At 46.2% G+C, this 20,527-nt stretch overlaps 1 protein-coding gene and 1 long non-coding RNA gene across 2 annotated transcripts in view; one reads left to right on the top strand and one right to left on the bottom strand.

Moving 5' to 3' along the window:
- Window positions 1-19,708, bottom strand: part of PLEKHM1 (pleckstrin homology and RUN domain containing M1) — a 44,787-nt gene extending 25,079 nt beyond the window's left edge. Inside the window, exons 1-5 of the mRNA XM_019665550.1 lie at window positions 19,616-19,708; window positions 14,155-14,243; window positions 11,934-12,181; window positions 9,635-10,261; window positions 2,588-2,984 (exon numbers count right to left, since the gene is read on the bottom strand). Of these exons, the coding sequence (XP_019521095.1) occupies window positions 2,588-2,984; window positions 9,635-10,261; window positions 11,934-12,181; window positions 14,155-14,202 (1,320 nt within the window). The 5' untranslated portion in view covers window positions 14,203-14,243; window positions 19,616-19,708. The remainder of the gene's footprint in view (window positions 1-2,587; window positions 2,985-9,634; window positions 10,262-11,933; window positions 12,182-14,154; window positions 14,244-19,615) is intronic.
- Window positions 19,709-19,858: 150 nt separating this feature from the next.
- The window catches only part of LOC109394972 (uncharacterized), a 3,844-nt gene continuing 3,175 nt past the window's right edge, over window positions 19,859-20,527 (top strand). The window contains exons 1-2 of the long non-coding RNA XR_002126557.1: window positions 19,859-19,996; window positions 20,250-20,444. This is a non-coding gene — a long non-coding RNA (uncharacterized LOC109394972). The remainder of the gene's footprint in view (window positions 19,997-20,249; window positions 20,445-20,527) is intronic.

Here is a 20,527-nt window from a genome sequence, read left to right as displayed (position 1 = left end):
GGATAAATACATTGTGACACATTCTTACAAAGGGATACTAGAGATCAATGGAAAAGACCAAAGGACAGCCTCCTGCTTTTGTACAGATGACTCTCACAGACACTATGTTCAGTGAAAGAAGCACAGGAGTACAGAGTATATGATTCCATTTGTATGAAGTTCAATGACAGGATAAATGAATCTATGGTGCTACAAGTCAAAATGGTGGTTTCCGTTAGAGGGAACAATGACTGGGAGAGGCAGGAGGGAGCCAGAAATGTCCGGGTGGCTGGAAATGTTCTATCTCTTGACCTGGATGGTGGTGACAGAGTGTGCATCGTATATAATTACTCACTGGGGTGCACACTGAGAACCTGGGTACTTAGAATCCATCATTCCTTAGACATGTTTAAAAGGGGAAAACAACAGTCTTTTCAACACATAATGCTGGTGCAACTGTATATCCATATGCACAAGAATGCAGTTGGACCTCATCCTTATGTCATATATAAAAATTAACTCAAAATGGACCACAGATCTAAATGTAAGAACTACAACTATAAAAATTACAGAAGAACACATAGAACTAAATCATTATGACCTTGGATTAGGAAATGGGTACTTAGATATATAACTCAAAAGGAAATGGATAAATAACTCAATTTTAAAATGGGCAAAGGTTCTGACTAGGCATTTCTCTAAAGATACACAAATGGCCAATAAGCACATAGAGGCTCAGTATTATTAGCCATCAGGGAAATGCAAATCAAAACCATAATGATATACCACTTCTCACTCACTAGGATGGCAATAATAAAAATAGCAATTAAAAAAAGACAATTAAGAGGAATACACTGTTGGTGGGAATATAAAATGTGTCAGCTCCTTTGGAAAACAGTTTGGCAGTTCTTTAAAAGGTTAAATATAGAGTTACTATATAATCCAAAAATTCCACTCCTAGGTATGCATACAAGAGAATTAAAAACATATCTCCACCCAAAAATTGGAACATGAATGTTCATTGCAGCAATGATCACAATAGCCAAAAAATGGAAAAAAACCCCAAATGTCTATCAACTGATGAAAGGATAAATAAAACGTGACATATTCATACAGTGGAATCTACAATGGAATATTACTCAGCAATAAAAAGGAATTAAATACGGATACATGCTACAACATGGATTAACATTAAAAACATTATGTTAAATGAAAGAAATCAATCACAAAAGGTTACATATTATATGATTCTATATGTGATAAGTCTAGAATACCATATCTATGGACAAAGTAGATTAGTGGTTGCCAGGGGTTGAGGGGAGTAAGGGAGTGGGAGGGGTGAGGTTAGGGAGTAACTGCTAATGGGTAGGGGTTTCTTTTAAGGGAGATGAAAACATATTAAAATTAGATTAGGGTGATGGTCGCAAAGCCCTGTGAATATGCTAAAAAATTTAATCATGACTTGAATTAGGTGAATTATATGGTATGTGAATTATATCTCAATAAAGCTGTTTTAAAAAGGGGTGGGGTGTGCCTCTTCTAGTCTGTTTCATGGCCCCGGTCCCATCCCGTGTTATAGAATCTGCTACATGCGAAAGGAAACAGTGCATGGATAGAGCTGAAAAAGTAAGACTGTGCCCCGACATGGGCCTCAGGCTGCAGCTGGGATAAACTCCAGGCTTTGTGTGTCCACATGCACACATGCACACAAATTCCTACCTCTGCTTTCCATGGCACAAGAACAAATGTGACATGGCCAAAGAGCTTGGCTTCACAGCTTTGACTACTGCTTCACTAGGCCAGGAGTTCTCAAGCCTCACTACCCATGGCTCTCCCCTGGACATTCCCAGGGCCGGCTTCCCTCAGGTTATCAATATACCGGACTGGCTTATTCTAGAACAGCGCTGTCCAACAGAAACACAATGGGAGCCACATATATTCTAGGAGCCACATTTTAAAACATGTAAAAAGAAACAGGTGAAATTAATTTTATTAATATGTTTTATTTAACCCAATATATAAAACTATTTTCTTTTTAATATGCAATCAACAAATTATTAATGAGAAATTTTATGTTCTCTTTTTCCATACTAAATCTTCAAAATCCAATGCTTGTTTTACTCAGCTTATCTCAATTCGGACTAGCATCATTTTAAGTGCTCAGTAGCCATGAGTGGCTAGTGGCTGCCAAATGGATAGCGCAGTTCTAAGTCTGGTTCATGTGGCAAAATGAATATTTTCAAAGCCTGATATTACATAAAAATATTAATTTGATAATGACAAGTACTGGAAAGGAAGCGAAGGTTCAGCGAGGTGAAGTGCCTCGCCCAAGGCCATCAGCTAAGTGGCAGTGGTTAAGAGCAGAAAGTCTGTGGTCAGATGAGAATTATCTTCTCACAGGGTGGATGTGAAGATGACAGGAAGTGCCCATGGGACATGACTAGCACGGTGCCTGGCTCATATGCACCACTCACACACCAGGAGACATTAGCTCCATCATCATGGTGCTATTGACACAGCACAGGGAGTGCGGGCTAATGGAGCGAAGGCCCAGGCCACTCTGAGACATTTCACCAAGATCTCCCCCTGAACAGCCTGGACCACTCACCGGACTGGTGGGTGAGGAAAGCACAAAGCTCAGTACGGCTCCGTCATCCACTGAAGGCTTCTGCTGGCCACTCCCCTGGCCGACGGCTCTGGTCGTCTCTCTCACAAGACTAGAAGGCTGCTGGGCTGAAGTGCTCCTTGAAGGGACAGCCTGGGCAGTGCCCAGACACTGCAAACCCAGGGTGCCAGGTGCCTGGGAAAGTGGCCCCTGCTTGTGGCCACCGTCTCGAGTCCCAGAGGCTGCTTGGGCAGGCACATCAAAGTGCGCGTGTGTGCTGGTGTCCAGGCAGAGGCCACGAAGGGACAGTGAGGCCTGCAGTGTGGGGATCTCCAGTTCTCCGCTCAGTCCGTTGGTTGGCACGCAGTGTACCTGGGCTTTGCTGAATTCCGACAACACCCTAGAAGTTTTTGAACAGAGAAACCTGTGTGACAGGTTGTCAGCTAGAATGCCCGAGGCTACTGGGGCAGTGGCAAGAATGGAAAACTGCCCTTTTGGGGTTTAAGAAACAAAACGAACCAACACCACTCTCTTCATCATCCACAGCCCTCCTCTGACACTCTACCTGAGTTTCTCCCCAGCTGGGATGGAGGCAGACTGCGTGGGCAGGTGAGTTGTGCAGCCCAGGATTTCAGGGGAGAAAGCTCACAAAGCAGAGAAAAAGGACTTGATGTGAATGGGAACTGATTGTTTTTACCTTCTGAACAGGCTGACTGTGGGCCTAGGCAGTTTGCTCAGTCGAATGGTTGTGTGAGCAATCGTTTTCCCAAGCCGACTGCGGCACACCCTCGGGGAACAGAGTGTCTCAGATCTGGGCTCCCCAACAGCACAGCAGCTCAGGCACCAAGACTCTATTCCCTGGGCTACGGACTTGGCTGAAGTGAGGACCCACTTTGTTCCTGAAATAGCCAACTGGGTGGCAGGCTTGGGGTGACGTGCAAGGGCTGGTCTACCTCAGAGCTGGATTCGGGGGTAGAGTCAGAGAAGGCTCCCGTTGCCCGAAATCACAGCTGGAGATCAGTGTACGCAAGGTGTGCGAGTGTGTATACAAGCATACACGGGTGTGCACCTGCTCACTCCTCCCGATGGGACTCGCTCTTCCTGCTCCTAAGTGGCACTTCTGGGGCCACAGTGACCCAGTGTTTCTGCCTTTGTGTACATACACACATGCACACACATGCACATGTGAACACACATGCACATGCACAAACTCATACTTCTGTGCTTTCTGGAATGTGCCCTGGCTAGTGGCTGCTCCGCCCACCCTCTCCTGAGGCTTCTTAGAATCCACGTTCCATTTCTGAAGTAAACCTATCTACTATCTCCTCCTCTGCTTATGAATCCAGTTGAGTCTATCATGGACAAATGCAGGTTCAGATGACAACAAAGCTGTCTGGAGCCCAAGAGATCTGCACACATCTGCCCTAATGGCTTAGATTGGGTCCAGAAGACATATCAAAATCCCCTTAATGTGAGTTTACACAAACTAAGATTTTAGAATGAAGGTTTTACATGATTGTCTTCTGGCTGAACTCTGCTCTGATCTATAGTGTCATAACCCCAAACAACATTCCAAGACATTAGTCAAGAACTGGTGACCAACTCACATGTTTATGGGCAAACTGATTTTCAACATGAGCATCAAGACATTTCAATGGGGAAAGAATAGTCTTTTCAACAAATGGTGCTGGGACAAGGGAATAGTTCCATAGAGAAGAATGAAGTTGGACCCCCTATCTCATGTATAAAAAAATTAACTCAAAATGGATCAAAGACCTAAAGGTAGGAGTTAAAACTATAAAACTCTTAGGAGGAAGCAGGTGTAAATCTTCATATCTTTGGATCAGGCAATGGTTTCTTAGATATGATATCTAATGTATAAACAACCAATAAAAAGAAAGAAACTGAACTTCATCAAAATTAAAAACTTTCTTGCTTTAAAACATACTACCAAGAAAGTGAAAAGACAACCCACAGAATAGGAAAAATATTTTCATATCTTATATGCAAATATTACCATATATCTGATAAAGATCTAGTATCTAGAATATATAGCGCTTTTACAGCTCAATGATAAAAAGACAAATAACCCAATTTAAAAACAGGCAAAGGGTATGAATAGACATTACTCCAGAGAAGATGTACAAATGGCCAGTAAGAGCATAAAAAGATGCTCAATATCATTAGATAGTAGTGAAAGACAAATCAAAACCACAATGAAATACTACTTTATACCCACTAGAATGGTTATAACCAAAAAGAACAGAGAAGAACAAGTGTTGGCAAAGATGTGGGGTAACTGGAACCCTCATACACGGCTGGTGGAGACGTGAAATGGTGCAGCCTCTGTGTTGAACAGTTTGGTAATTCCTCCAAAAGTTAAAGTTACCATATAACTCAGAAATTCTACTTGTAGGTATACACTCAAGAGAATTAAAAACACATGTTCACACAAAAACCTGTCTTAGCAATGAATGTTCTTAGCAACATTACACATAACAGCCAAAAAGTGGGAATCAGCCCACTGTCCATTAACTAATGATGAGCAGATACACCAACTATGGTGTATCCATATTATGGAACGTGATTCAGTCATGATACACACTACAACATGGATGAGCCTTGAAAACATCCTATGTGAAAGAAGCCAGTCACAAAAAGCCACGTACTCTATGATTCCACGGATATGAAATGTCCAAAATAGGTAAACTCATAGCTGATGGGTATGGGGTTTCATTACAGGGTGATGACAGTGTTCTTGGATTAAAGAGGGGTGATGTCACACAACCTTGCGAATGTACTACTGAATTGTACACTTTAAAAGGATGACTTTTATGGTATATAAATCATATCTCAATAAGCAAAAAGCTGACCTATCAGAGAAAGGTGTAAATGTGCTTGTGGAGTAGTCATGGGGGAGGCAGGTGGGTGCTGGTTCTCGCTCCATGACCTCACTCTAACAACAGACTAAAAAAAATCCAGGAGTGCAAGTTGCAGGGGGGAGGCAATGGTGAGTTCTGGAAACAAAAGGCTAGTTTCCACAGGCAAAGAAGGCAAGGACACTTCCTAACCAGTAATATGTGTCCAAACCACTGTCACAGAACGGGGCCACCTTCTGAAATGACCCAGGGAGACACATTTTTGACAAATGTCCCCTGAGAGGTCCCAGCTCCTCATGGGTTCCTGAGAGGTGGTGTCGTGAGTGAATAAAGGCAGGGCTTTCCAGTCCTGCTGGCCTTGTTTAGCACATTGCTGAGCACCCCCACACAGGTACCTAAAGTTCACAGATTTAATTCTCTTATCTGTAAAGCAGGCATGGTATCAGCACCCACTTTTATGACTATGACAAAGATTAAATGAGATAATATAGGCAAAATGCTTAGTAGAGTGACTTACACAAGTTAAGGACTTAATAAATGTTAACCTCGATTTGTTATTGCAGCTGTTTTTATGATCACTGATCAGACTGCTTAGCCTCCATGTGCACACATAGAAAAATCTAAAGAAAAGAGCAGAATTATGGAAATACTCATTAGCATTACCCAAGTGGTTATCAATTATAAATAAATCCTAACCTATAAGGCAGGTTTTAATGAGAGAGTAGACTGGGTGTTAAATACGTAAGTGACTTAAAGCCTAAAGAAATGCCACCAAACAGCAAGAAGCTTGTGTGATAAATCCAGGTTTCCACCAAATCAAAACCAAAGTCAAGGTGAAATCAGGTTCACAGAGCTTCACTAGAATCAGTTCCGGTCTTCAGGACCCAGAGAGAAGAGAGACAGGTACCTCAAGTGGAAGAAGTGCTAGAGCTGAGATTTTGAAGGAAAGGGAAAAGAAAGAAAATTTTCAAAAATTTTGAAGAAAATGCAATATAAAAACGAAACAGTGAAATTGCTAGAGTCCTTCTACCTCTGTCCAGCTCAGGGCAGTGTTTTTAAAAAACTTTCTCTTCAAAGATTTTAAAACGTGCTTTCACTTAGAAAACAATCTGAAGAAGTACATTATTATATACACATATATATATATGTGTACATACATGTATACGTGTGAAAGAAACATAAGAAGCATGGCCTGGAGAATCTGGACAGCCACCTTATAGAGAACCCCTGCCAAGTGATTCTGAGCCTGGTTTTCCTGAACATGCGGACTATTGTGTTGGTGCTACAGGGTACTATTTGGCAGTCAAGAGCCACTAATAAATGCCCAAAGGTGGGCTGCAATATGCTAAGAATCATTTCCCACAGGGAAAGGCCTCATGACAACATCTGACAAATATTACTAACCAGCGTTTTGTAGCAGTGTTTACAGAGACGAGTAGTAGAACTGATGGCACAAGTACTCAGCAGTACATGACAATGACACCACCTATTGGGCACTCACCATGTGTCAGGCACAGCCCTAAGCATTTGACCAATCTTAACTCATTTAGTCTTCCCCGCATGTCTCTGAAGCATTTTTAGCCCCATTTTTTTCTTTTTTAAATTTTATTGGGGAACAGCTATGGTCGTTGGTTACACATTACCATCACGCTACAATGGCATAGTTGACTCTTTTAGGGAGGGCGCAGCTCACAGTGGCCCATGCGGGGATTGAACTGGCAACCTTGGTGTTATCAGCACCACGCTCTAACCAAATGAGCTAACTGAGCTAACGGGTCACTCCCTTAGCCCCATTTTACAGGTGAGGACATCAAGGTCAGAAAGATGGAGTAACCTGCCCAAGGTCAAAAAGCTGGTTAATGAAAGACACAGGGAGTCTGGCTTCTGAGTCCACATTCTCAACCACTAGACTGTGGTTCTAGAGATAATTACAATGCAGACCAGACGAACACAAAAGAAGCTACTCAGGGAAGTCAATCCTTTCTTGGCAAGGCAAACTGCAATTTGGTTTCAGCAAAACATTATATTAATAAACTTCATTTTGAATGCTATGTGTTTTGTACTGTGTTTCATTTGTAGATGTTTTGATTTTATAGTTGTAAGAGTTATAAGCTCCGAGGTATTTATGCCTCATTTTAAGTTACAAACATTTAAGTAATATAATAAAAACTACTGAAGTGAGCGCTTAAGTGTTGGTGAGAATCTTATCCTTGACACATACACTTTAAGAAATGCTGGTCTCTGTGGATGCTCAGGCTACCTTCACAGCTCTAAGGATGATGGATGCGTGTTTGTGCGTCTGTGTGTTCAGTGTGTGCTGGTTCCTCACATCACTGTCCAGTGTTGGTCTGTACATCCTGACCCTCTTCCATTGAGTTCCCCATAATATCCAGGACAACACTTCCCACATAGCTTGGATGGTCACTGGTTCAATGACCTTAAGCTGGAATTTTCCAGTCACAAGGCTCATGAAAGACAGAAGCAAAACACATGACAAAGAGAAGGCTGACTGGTCTGTGGGACAAGGGAGAGACAAGGAAGGACTAAGACACGTGAATGAGCCTGTCATGCCCCAGGCACAGCTATGCTGGGCTGGGGGCTGCTTCTTTCCAACACGTTCTATCTGAATCCTGCCGTTTGACATTTGAAAATTCTATCTAATGCATTCAGTGCTCAGAAGCCATTTCTGGGGCCTACCGGACATTCTTATGTGTGCCACTCACTAACAGGCATCTGATTTGATCCTCGGACAGCTCTCTGAGAGATCTCCATTTAAAAGATGAAAAAACAGAACCTCAAAAAGAGTCAGCAATTTGCCTGACGTTACTGGACTTGTTAGTGGTGAAACAGGGCTTGAAACCAGATCTGCTCCAAACCAGTCCATCACACCACCTGATCCTGTGTATTCCCACACCAGGTGGGAACGCTGGAAAGACTTGAACCAAAGGTGAAAGGGGGTGGGAAACAGCTGGAGTGGAAAAGAAGGTCCTAAGCACAGGCTGACGGAACATGGGTCCAACTGAAGGAAGTGCTTAATAAAAGGTTACCATTTTTTACCTATTAGATGAGAAACATCAAGAGTTTGATAATACCGTCTGTTGACACGACTGAGAGGACATGGGTACGTTCCTGATGAAGTCTAAATAGGCAATTATCTGTGAAAATTACAAATTCATTTATCCTTTGGCTCAACAATTTTGCTTCTGGGAATTTACTGAACAGAGGTAGTAACTGCAGAGAACAAAAAGACTGCATGCACATTATTTAAAACACTGAACTCCCATGTTCATTAAATCCACTAAAGTATGTTCCTACAATGGAAAAATATACCATAGAAAAAAAAAAAAGATGCTTTGATATGAGAAGCCCTCTTCCAAAACAAGGTGTAGGATAGTGTATTTATACTAGCTTTTGTGGAAAGAGGTGGGGGAATAGAAGTAAGAAAGAAATTTTTAAAATCTGTATATTCATATTTGTTACAGATACATGTAGAAACACTGGAAGAATATGCAAGAAATTAATAACTATAGTTATAGAGGTGGGAAAGACTTTTCACTGTATACATGGTAGATTTTTTTAAACCATAAAAATAGATTACCTATTCAAAAATTAATGTTAAAAAGCCCAAATGAAGAAGGCTCTGCCCTGGCTCCCTTCTCTAGTCAAGTTCCTCGCTCTATTTACTCCTCCTCCACACACACGCTTGGCACCATTTGCCTGCACCTCCTCCAGGCATCATTCAGGTTTTGTGTCCTCCAGGGGGTCTTCCGTGAGGTCACAGAAGATCACCCTTATGCATCATGCTTCACTGTATTGTTTATATACGTAAATATACCTTTGAACTATTAGTTTCCTGCTTTCTAGAGGAAGATGACAATGTTATTTTACACTTAGTGTCAAAGAGATTAAGTAACTTGTCAAAGGTTATTTAACCAGCTCTGAACCCCGTGTAAATCCATTCTCCTCACTGCCCATTTTGCCTCTAGTTACAGCTCCCAGCAACTCCCGTCTCTGACAAGCGGGACATGTTCCTTTTGTCTTTCTTGCCCTAACAGAGGTCAGTCCTCTGTGACAGGCAATCACATGCTATAGGAAGGAGGAACAGGAGGGAGGGAAAGAGGAAGAGAAGAAAGAAGGAAGAAGAGAGGAAAGGAGAGCAGCAGATACTCACTCTTGCAGAGACGGGTCTGAATCATCGGCATTTGCTGTCCCCAGGTCTGAGTCATAGGACATGGGCTCCTCAGAACGGTCTGGACTCTTGCAGCCACTCTCGTGGAGTAGGCAGCTATCGGAGTTTAGGCTGCAGGACAGCTGGGACGAACTGGCCGTGTCCAGGCTGAGGGAGGAGGCAGTGAGCTGCCTGTTCCGTCGGATCTTATGGCCTGAGTGCTGGACTTCGATGTCTTCTGAGCCTGAGGAATGGGAAGTAGAATCCAGAGACTCCTTCCGCTGCAGTTCTGTACCAGAGGTAGTGAGGGGGTCGAGCTCAGAGAGTGGGCAAAGCCCAGAGAGGGCCAGTGGGGTAAGCGTCCACTCGTTCAAGATGGCGGACTTATAGGAGAGTTCAAAGGATAAGGATGTTAGCCCCTGCAGGAAGCTGAGGAGGAACTCGCCCTCCTCAGCATCTCGAAGGAGGGCGGTGGGCTGATAGTACTCGCACAGCCGGGCCTGCTCCTGGAGGAGCAGTTTTAGGTAGCACTCCATCAGGCCGTCGTTGAGGGCCAGCCGCAGCCAGGCCCGGCAGCGGCCCACGTCTGTGCTGACAAAGATCAGGTGCTCCAATTCCGAAATGATGTGTCTGGGAACGGGGAGAACAGACTTGTCTCAAGAAACGACTCTGAATCACTGAGAGGTCATTTTATCCACTGGTTGGCAAGAGCCAATAATGATGACTGCAAATAGATACAGGCATGAAAAATTCTTGGCAAATAGGGTTCTAAGGGGAATTGAGAAATATTAAGCTGTAACCCCCAACTTTTTGAGGCTGCCAAGGATAATTGCCATTTTTATTACAAATAACCCCTTGGGCCCGATACCATCTGCTTGCATGAAGGACATATTTATTGTGCAAGGTCCCTTAAGTGCAAGGTCCTTGGAGCTGTGCAGACACGGGGTAAACACATAGTCCCTGCCCTCCATCCAGGTGACCACCTTTCAAGGGCACGCCTGTTAGTAGAGCTGGGGTGGGGGCTGGGCAATCATTTCTGGGTTGGAGTAAGAAAAATGCCATAGAAAGGGCAGTATCTGAGCGGGGCCTTGTGGGATTTCAACAGGCAAAGATGGAAGGAGAACCTTCTAGGCAAAAGGAACCGACAGAAAAAAAGGCATAAAGGGTAGGAAAGCAACAGACCTGTAACAGGAGTGGGGAGCACTCCAGTTACCACATAGGTTGGGGTGGGTGATTTGGTTGCAAAGCCAGGTAAAGCAAGGTCTTGAGTATCAAACTGGTGAGGCAAAGTGGGGCAATAGTCCTCACACCTGGCTATGCCTCAGAATCACCAGGGGAACTTGGTCAGGATACAGAACCTGGGGCCCCATCTGAGTGAATCAGACTCCTGGCTACCATTTGGGAGCCTGTGGCTATACTGGTTTTTGTGCAGGAAAGTGACATGACTCCAGCTACGCAGACTTCAGGATGAGTTACTCTGGGTAAGACTCCTGACTCCATCCACGTGGACCAAACTCAGTTCCCGATTGCCTCGGTCTGATGTAAACGCCCTCCTCTGACTACCACAGTCCCCTGCGTATGTCTCTTACATGGGAGTGCAGCCCGGGCTCTGCAGGACTCAGTGACTGGCTCCGGTTGGCTTCAGCTCAGTAAATGTTAAGAAAAGACAGAATGAGATAAGGGGACAATTGGAAAGCCATTGTCACCCAGGAGTGAGGTGAGACCCTGAGATAGGGCAGTGGCAGTAGGCACGGAAAGGAAGATTAGAGACCGATGAGGCACCTTCGTGCTGAAGGTGGCATTTAATAGTCCTTAGAGGCACAGTGCCAGCTACTTGCTCCAAAGCCCAGGCAGTTAAGGGCAGGGCCACAAAGCCAAGCATCTCAGGATGAGTATTCAGATGCTCGACCTGGATTCCACTCTTAAAAAGAGAAACAACCCATACCTTGTTAGGAGTACAATACTTAGCACCCAGATGTTCAAACATCCTAAGGCAGGGTCAGCAAACTTTAGTAAAGGGCCAGACAGTAAAGATTTTAGGCTCTGCAGGCCACACAACCCGTTGCAACTACCTAACTCTGCCAGGGTGTGGTGAAAAGGCAGCACCTGCAGTGGCTCAAAGCAGTCCTAGGCCGTCCATTACCTGAGGGCCGAGGGGGCTGATGAGGCATGGCCTCAGAATAACCTCTTCCTCAGCCATCTCTATTCTAGAGCACAGAGCTTGCCCGCCCAGCGGGAGGAGAGCCCAGGGTCCCATATTCTGAAGCTCTTCCCCAAAGCAAACCTGCCCAGCTCATCTCACTTGTGGGTGACAGCTTTCAGGAGCGGCCAGAAGACAGGCTGAGGCAGAGGCTTCTGGTGGGCTCTCTTCTTCCTCTTCCCTCCGGCCTCAGCTCGGATGTGCTTGGCGTGCAGGCCATGGATAAACACGGCCTCCAGGGCGCTGCACATGGTGTTGGCATCTCCGTCTTCGCTGGTGACCACGGTGTCCGAGGACACATACTGCTTCTGCAAGGCCTTCACGGATCCCACTAGCTTCTTCTTGATGACCTAGGCATGGGCCAAAGATAACACAAGCCTTTAGAAGATCCTCTGGTGACCCCTGCAATGTAACTGCCTGTCGCCCAATACGTGCACAAACCACTCACACACATCTGTGGGGATCTACATATGCCTTCTGCAAAATTAGTGCATGCTAATTATAGAAAAATAAAAGAAAGCATAGAGAAGAAAAGGAAAATCACACATACCATCCAGAGATACCGTTATTAATTTTGTGCAAAGAAATTTGTGGTATCTTTTGTTTTTTAAACCGAACTTCAATGAACTCCTAGCCTTGTAAATCTTGTATTTAAATATTGGCTCCATTAGAGTTGCAGCAATGGGACTTGGGTCAATCCATCTTAGGACAGGGCTTTCCACCTTAGTTACATGACCAAGATCCCACAGAGTCAAGAAGCTAAGAAGCAAAAACTGCTGCTTTCAAACAATAAAAAAATCAAGGCAACAGAAGCACAGCCTACATTTAGAAAGATCCTAGACCTGGCAGCCCACGTTTAGTCCCAGCTGTCAGTCACCAGCTGGCTCATCTCAGACATTTCACCTACCCTCTCTGAGCTGCACTTCCTCATCTGTTAAATGAAATGATACTTCCTGATCTACATCATGGGGGGGGGGGGGGAGGATTCCTCTCTGAGAGCAGGACTAGGTTTTCATTCAACCTTGTGACCTCAACACTTGGCATGGCTCCTGGCATGTATGAGTACTCAGTAAATGTTTGTTAATGAATAAATTATAAAATATACATAAACTCCTTTGGAAATATAGAATAAAGATAGTTCTATCATAACGTAAGTATATCAAAAATTACCTCAATGTTTGGAAAAGGACTGGAAGGGACTGCAGAAAAACTGGTTTGAATTGTTAGGTGATAGAAGTTTGGATAAACATTTTACTGTTTTGTTTTTATTTTAGCCAAAACAGTTAACGTTCTTTGAAAAGTTAAATGTTCCTTTTTATAAGAGCTTTAATGAGACATAATTTACATAGCATAAAGTTTGTTCATTGAAAGTATACAGTTCAATGGTTTCTAGTATATTCACAGAATTGTGCAACCATGGCCACAATCCAATTTTAGAACATTTTCATTGACCTAAAAAGAAACACTGTACCCATTAGCAGTCACTCCTTAGCCCCTTTCCCCCAAACCTTGGCAATCACTAATCTATTTTCTGTCTCTATACATTTGCCTATTCCGGACAGTTTATATAAATGGAATCATACAATGTGCAGCCTTCTGTGTCTGGCTTCTTTCACTTTAGCATGTTTTCAGGGTTCATCTCCATTGCAGCATGTATCAGTACTTCATTTATTCTTATGCCAAATAATATTTCATTGCATGGATTTGCCACATTGTATTTATCTACTCATTGATTAATAGACATTTTGGTTTTTCCCACTTTTTGGCTATAATGCTGCTATGAACATTCATGCATAAGTTTTTGTATAGACATAAGTTTTTAATTCTCTTGAGTCTATATCTTGGAGTTAAATTGCTAGTTCATATGTGACTCCATGTTTAACTTTTTAAGGAACTATTAAACTATTTTCCCAGCGCCTGCACCATTTTACATTCCCACCAGCAATGTATGAGGGTTCTAATTTCTCCACCACCTGACAATGCTTATTGTCTGCCGTTTTGATTACAGCCATCCTAGTGGGTGTGAAGAACTATCTCATTATGAGTTTGATTTGCATTTATCTAATGTCTAATGATATTGAGCATCTTTTCATGTACTCATTGGTTATTTGTTTATCATCTTTGGAGAAATCCTTAGTCTTCAGGCAATCTGTATTAAATCCCCACTGTTTTCTGTAAATTCCCACTTTATCACCAGTAAGATTATCTAGAAAGGTCAGGCTCTCTTTCTGGATGCTGCCCATTCATTTCAAAGTGAGAAAAACCAATGAAATGGCTGTCCTGTGCACCGCTCCCCCACCCTTAATCCTCCCTTGCCACCTACCGGGATGGCAGCCCGGGGATCTAGTCCATTCTCCACCACTGAGAGCATTTCCACTCATGCAGCAGCTTCCAAGGACAATCACATGATACCTGTAGAGACAGAAGATGGCCAGCTGAGCAAGCTCCCAGCTCAGGGATCCCAGCCAATGCTTCTCAATCCCTCACCCCACTCCCCTCAGGCAGGAGGAGGTCAGCCCATTTTACTCAAACTGCAACTGAAAGGACTTTGAATACAAAAGTAAAAATGGAGAGTGGATTTTAGGGAAGGAAACAAGGAAGGAAACAAGTCTGAGGGCCTTGATCTTGGAAGGCGAGGAGGAGTAAGGAGTGGGTGGAAAGGGCTCTTTACACTACACCAAGGGCTGGCACAAAAAGCAGGGAACAAAAGGCTGATGATTTCCATATGGAGCCCAGGGTGCAAGGGGATGCTGCAGCCGAGGGGCCAAGAACCCGCAGGGACCAGGAGGTAGGCCTCACACGTCACATTCAGGGCCTGGGCCTTGCAACATGCCCCTCCGACTCCTGACCCAGTCCAGTGTCCGACAAAAGTACAACTGGAGCAGCTTCAAAAGGGAGGTTCTCTAGCTACACATCGGCTTCTCCTTCGGGCTGAGAGTCTAGCTTGAGTAGCACGGGGACATGTCCAAAGGGGAACAACATAAGTTATAACCTCAGTTTGCCATTAACCAGCTAGGCATGCTGGGCCACTGTATCAGGCTGCTCCAACAGAGATTATGTCTGTGGAAAACGCCTAGTACAGGGCCTGATATGTACCAAGGACAAATGGTATCTATAATCCCAGTGGATGTGGCCACCTAAATCTATAGGCAAAGAATGCCATTGCCCAGTGAACACGTTCAAGTAGCCGAAGTCAGTACACAGGTAAATCCCCCAGGGGTGCTGGCTTCCTGTGTGTAGTGGGGGAGGAGGGTTGGTGGCTGAGCCTGAGGGGGCTGCTGGTTGGCCTCGCCCTACCCCAGCAACAGGGACAGACCAGGACCAAGCAGGCACATTCACATCTACACAAACCTCTAGTGATCACACAGCTGAGCATGAGGGGACACCAAAAATGACAGGTTATTGCTGTCTCTGCTCTCAAAAACTCATGGCCTAAAGAAGTTAATAAAACCAAGGCATGCTAAATGGGTTTTGTACTCTTTGTAACGGCCCTGGGAGCGCTCTTTTACAATATTACTTTTACCTGACAGATAAGAATTAGAAACTGACCCAAGTTAAGGAACTTCCCAAGATCCCAGGGCGGATATGGCCGACTCCTTGACCCACCATTAGACGAAGCCAACCCCAGTTCAAGGGCAACCCTCAGACCCCTGAGTGTAATCACCTCCCTTCTGGAAGAGACAGGTGTGAGCTAGAGTGGAAAGGAGACAGTGGGGGATTGGGCAAAGGCTCATCAGCTGGGGGCCCTGGTGGAAGACATTCAATCCCTGGCCTCTGGAGTTGGCAGAGGGTAAACAGGACCCAGAGCCAACCTCCCTAAGTGAGGACACGCAGAGGGAGGGAGGTATGCATGGAAGATGGCCCCGCAGAACCAGCTCCAGTCAGGGCCTGACAGAGCGCCAGGAAGAACTCTGGGCCCAGGATGCAGCTCCTGTCTGCCTACCTCACCCTTCAACCACATTCCAGTTCCCACCTACCCAGGGTTCCCAGGGCCCTCCCTCCTCTGGACACGGGCTCCACATTCTGGCCACCACGGCAATAGGGCAAGAGGCCTGTGCTGCGGTTTGAGTCCCTTCTGAAAGTGTGCCTCATCCTGGAGGCTGGGTTCCTTCAAGGCTACCTTGCGCAGCCCAGCAGGCCAAGTCCAGGTTCTCTGGCTCCAAGACCCTGGGTTCTAATCCTTTTCAGCAATTCTAGCAGCCTATGGTCTTCCCTCAGGCCTGCCCTTCTAGACAGCACCTCAAGTTCCAAAACTGCCCTTTCTTTAGCCAACCACAAGGCCAGGCCCTAAAAGACTTAGGGCTCAACAATCTGAATAACAGCCTAAGCCCATTAAGGCCTCATTCACTAATTTACTGAAAATAATACAGTACAGTATTCATCAGAGGGAGGAGGCTTATCAGTAAGTGGGTGCTCCCAAGTAAGGGTCCACTGAAAAACCAAAGTAAATGGAGCTGAGAGGTCAGAGCAGCTCAGGTAAGAGACAAGTAACTGTGGCCTCGAACAAAGTGTCAGGAAAGCCACAAAATGACAACAGCGAACAGGAATCCAGAACAGCCACTGGACAATTCACAAAATCGGACTGAGACTGTGGGGCTCGGGTCACTATTTAGGGCACATCTTTCTTCAGAGGAGGACAAAGCACCCAGCCTGTGGTGCGTGGTCCATATACCTCATGGGGACAGGAAAGCAGCTCCGAGGCAGGAACCCGACAGTCTATGACTGAGAACTCGCTGGAGGAGCCAGAACAGGGCTTTCAGTCTCCTGCCTGCTGAGTCAGTGCTGCATCATTCTCTTGGGTGGCCCAGACCCCCGATCTGCCACCCTATGGAAATAGTTCACTTCCTGTCCTCGGAACACTCTTCACTGACACCAAGAACCAAACCAAAGAGAGGTGTGGCTTCAAGGAGACCCAGGCTGAAGAAAGTAAGGAGAGAACTTGAGCCACACTACCAAAGGGCCCTTCAAACAGCACAGGTGGGGTTCAGCAGAAAAGGTGACCTCTGTCTGCCCTTTCGGAAACTCCAAAGCTTGCTCAGTCTACCTCTCCCCGAAGTACCGATTCACCCTGACACAGCACCCGAAGCCTCTCTGATCTCACTCTCTAATCTCATTTAACCCTTACAACAATCCTGGGAGACAAGGATGATTACCTCTGTTTTACAGAGAAGACGGAGGCTCAGTACAAAAGGGTCCCAGGTAAGGGACAGAATTCTCTGGTTTCCGCATTCCAAGTCCTGTACCAGACCAATATGCCTCAGGTCTTTGGTCAAAGACTTTCAGGCAAAATTATTACTGACAGACTCTTAAGAGGCCCTCAGAAGCTCCATTTTATCAAATCAGGCTTAAAATAAACAAGAAACTATTTTACCAATCGGCTCTGTAGCCCCAAGTAGCAGAGGCCAGGTCCTTTCCATGGTACCCAAGTTTCAGAGCTGTCCTTTCCTAAATGTTCCAACACACAGGAACGAATTGTTCTGGTTGTTCTTCTTCATTATGTTGCCTGGCTCTCTCTCTATATATGCAATTTCACTTCCTCCAGAGACCAAGAAAAAGAGAAAAATGGATTATATGAGACTTACATTAAAAGGAGAAACGGATGACTGGGCTTCACCACTATCAAAACACTCCAGCCATCAGTAAACAGTAACCTCTTCTCCTTAGACACTTCTCAGCCATTCCCAACAGCATCATCTCTGTGGCCTCAATCCAATCCTGTACCTGGCTGTGAAGAGCAATAGCCTGGTGTTTAACCCATCCAGCTGCTGTACCAATTGATGAGTCACAGTTTTTAGTTGGAAAAAATGACAAAGTTATCTTCTGATTCAGAAAGGCAGCTGATCTTTCAGCCACGTGAGTGATGAATGAGTAAAGAGCACCTCCTTCTACTTGAAGAATATTGGATTTCTGGAGCAGTGTCATACATAGCACACCTTAATGGGGAGATACTGGAGGTAGAAGGACATTCAATTTTCAAAGGAAAAAGACTATAAAAGGCAAGAAAAGACAATGATCCTGTTTGGGGCCCTTAAAATTGCTGTCAAATGGGTAACCTTCTGAAAGCAGGTCATCAGGAATTTGAGGGAATGTGCACCCAATAAACCCAGATGATATATGCTGAGCATGGGGCCTGGGTGCCTCTGGAATGTCTCCCTGCCTCAGCTACTTTGAGTTAACTCGGCTCCCTGTGTTCACAGGAAACCAAGGTGGCCAAAATGCAATGATCCAGGCCCTGCAAAAAGAGGAAGCTATTCAACAGCCTCCTTACACACCTAGACCTCAGCCTCCCCAGGACCCACTAAGCTATGTGCTTTACAACATGTAACATCACCTCTGGCACCCACAGTGTTCCCCATGTTCAGTTTGGGGGAGGATCTGTTATCAACTCTAGCTGGGAGGAGCACTGGGTGAGGGTCCTTTACAAGTGCCAGGAAACACTCATGGACATGGTTCTGTGACCGCAGCCAAGCCCACATGCCGGTTCTCCCTGAGTTTCTGCAAGGCTAGAACACCAGCCAAAAGTAAGCGATGGCTTCTGTTGTGCTAGGCTCAGTGAGCTGGGTGAGTGGCCATTCCTCACCTTCTAGGCACTGGGAAGATGCCTATCATTCCAGCAGTCAGTACAAGTAAGTTAATATGAATGCCAGAATCACAATCTGTGGGGATAGGCACAAGGGACCAGACAGCTAGGAAAAGCCCCTGACCCAGGGGGGAGTCTCTGCTCCTTCTCACTTCACTTACCCTATGAGGCCCTGCACGTGCCAGGCAAGCTGCTCAGTCTCTAACTGCCTGGCTCTGAGCAAGCACCAGATTTGGCTGCTGAGGGGTAGCAGATGGGGCTGATGGGGCGCTCTGCATTAAGTTCTCAGATGGATGCAGACTGGTCAGGGGTGAATCGGTGCAGAGGTGGGGAGAAGAGTCAGAGGTGGGCACAGCAGAGGTGAAAGGACATAAAGCCCTCAATTTAAATAAGACTGGTAGGGGAGGTAGGACCTGCCACAGCAAAACTTGGGGGCAGTTTAGCAAAGACTTAGGTATGGGGGATGTTCTCAGGAGGGTTGGAAATGGAAAGAAGTGTATGATGGGCTAGGAAGTTAGGAGTTGAGTCTGTGAGGACAAGAAGATACATATTCTAAGACCTAGGACAAACTGTGAGCACAGTTATCAAGAAAGGAGTGAGCTCAAAAGGGCAACTACTTGGGGGCAGGGATGGCGGGGGGGCGGGGGAGAGGGAGGTTTAAATGAGAGTGGGACAGAGGTGGGGTGCTTAGAATGAGCAGGCCTTGGGGCGCTGAGCAGGGGGTGTGGGAGACAGGGATACGAAAGCTGACCCAAAAAAGGACCAACCACTTGGTGGGTCTCGAGTTTTGAGCGGAGCGTTAGGATTGCCACAGGGGCTGAGAAGGGAGGATGAGCTGAGTTAGAGGGAGGCGGAGGCATGTGGCCGAGATGCAGCTTGGACCTAGGTTCGAGTGGGGTCCAGGGTGAGGCTGCATTTACGCAACCAGCGGTGAGGGGGTGGGGGTAAGGGCTGGAGTCAAGTCACGGGTGGGAGAAGTGTAGGGGACGGGCCAGCAGTGGCGGTGCGGGACGCAGGCGAGGAACGCAGTGGGGAGTGGGGGCCAGGGCCTTGGGCTGGGAAGGATGAGGACTCTGAAGCAGGACAGTCTCAAGGCAACCAGGGGTTTGGGATCACGGCGAAGGAAGCTGGCTCATCGCCCATTCGGTCTCGGGCCCGCCGCCCCTCCGCTGCCCTCCTCGCCCCCGACTACTAACTTACTCACCAAGGCGAGCGGGAAGCTGGAAGGGGGTCCTCTCGGCCGGGGCAACACCAAATCCTCAACAGAGGCCTCTAGCCTACTGACAACAGGAAGTAGTCCCCACGGCGCCTGACGCCATCACGTCGGCTCAGTTTCCGGCCCCACCCCCGGCTCACCGGGCCAATTGAGGAGCCCAGAGAGCAGGGGGGCGTGGTCAGCGCTCTGATTCCCCCGGCTTCCCAGCCCCCTAGCCGGTGCGTGTTCTTCTTAGAGTCTACATTAGCTTAGGGCACTAGCGTTAACGCCTGGTACAGCCGTTGCACCCGTTACCCAAGAGTCGTGGCCATTTGCGTCCGACAGAATGCGTCCTCACTGCCAGCTTCTCTCAGGGTCGACTCGATGCAGGTCCAGGGGGACGTTGGTGGTGGCTACAGGACTGGCTGGGGAACAGGCCAGTTCGTGGAAGCAAGCTCCACTGATCTCTGCCGGGGGTGGGGTGCGGGGGGTCCTGTGCTCCATCAGCCTTTCTGGGAAGGTGGAGGTCCCAGTGCCTGTTCTACTTATAAAATCAGCTGTTGGGGTGTGGCCTCCACTTTGTGCAAGCTGTTGCCCCTTTGGTGATTCTCCAGGAGTGAAAACCACCCCTTCTTGGTTTTAGGCCAGATGACTGCTGGGTGCCTTCACTGCCGTAAATGGCACAGCAGGAAGATTAGAAATAAAACTTGGTAAAATGTGAGAACCTCCGCCCTAACCTAGGAGATGAGCGGTCAGGGATTGAACGTTGGTGGAAAACAGAAGCTCCTACTGTTTGCCAGGTAGGAACTGTAATGTGTCCTTACCAGCCTTGTGGAAGGTAGGTGCCATTGCTGTGCCCATAGTTCAGATAAGAAAACAGGCTTGACAGCAGTTAAGTTACTTGAGGGCCCAAGGCCACAC

This window comes from Hipposideros armiger, unplaced genomic scaffold (assembly GCF_001890085.2).
Source record: "Hipposideros armiger isolate ML-2016 unplaced genomic scaffold, ASM189008v1 scaffold_447, whole genome shotgun sequence".
NCBI lineage: Eukaryota > Metazoa > Chordata > Mammalia > Chiroptera > Hipposideridae > Hipposideros > Hipposideros armiger.
This window is presented reverse-complemented; position numbering and strand designations above follow the sequence as displayed.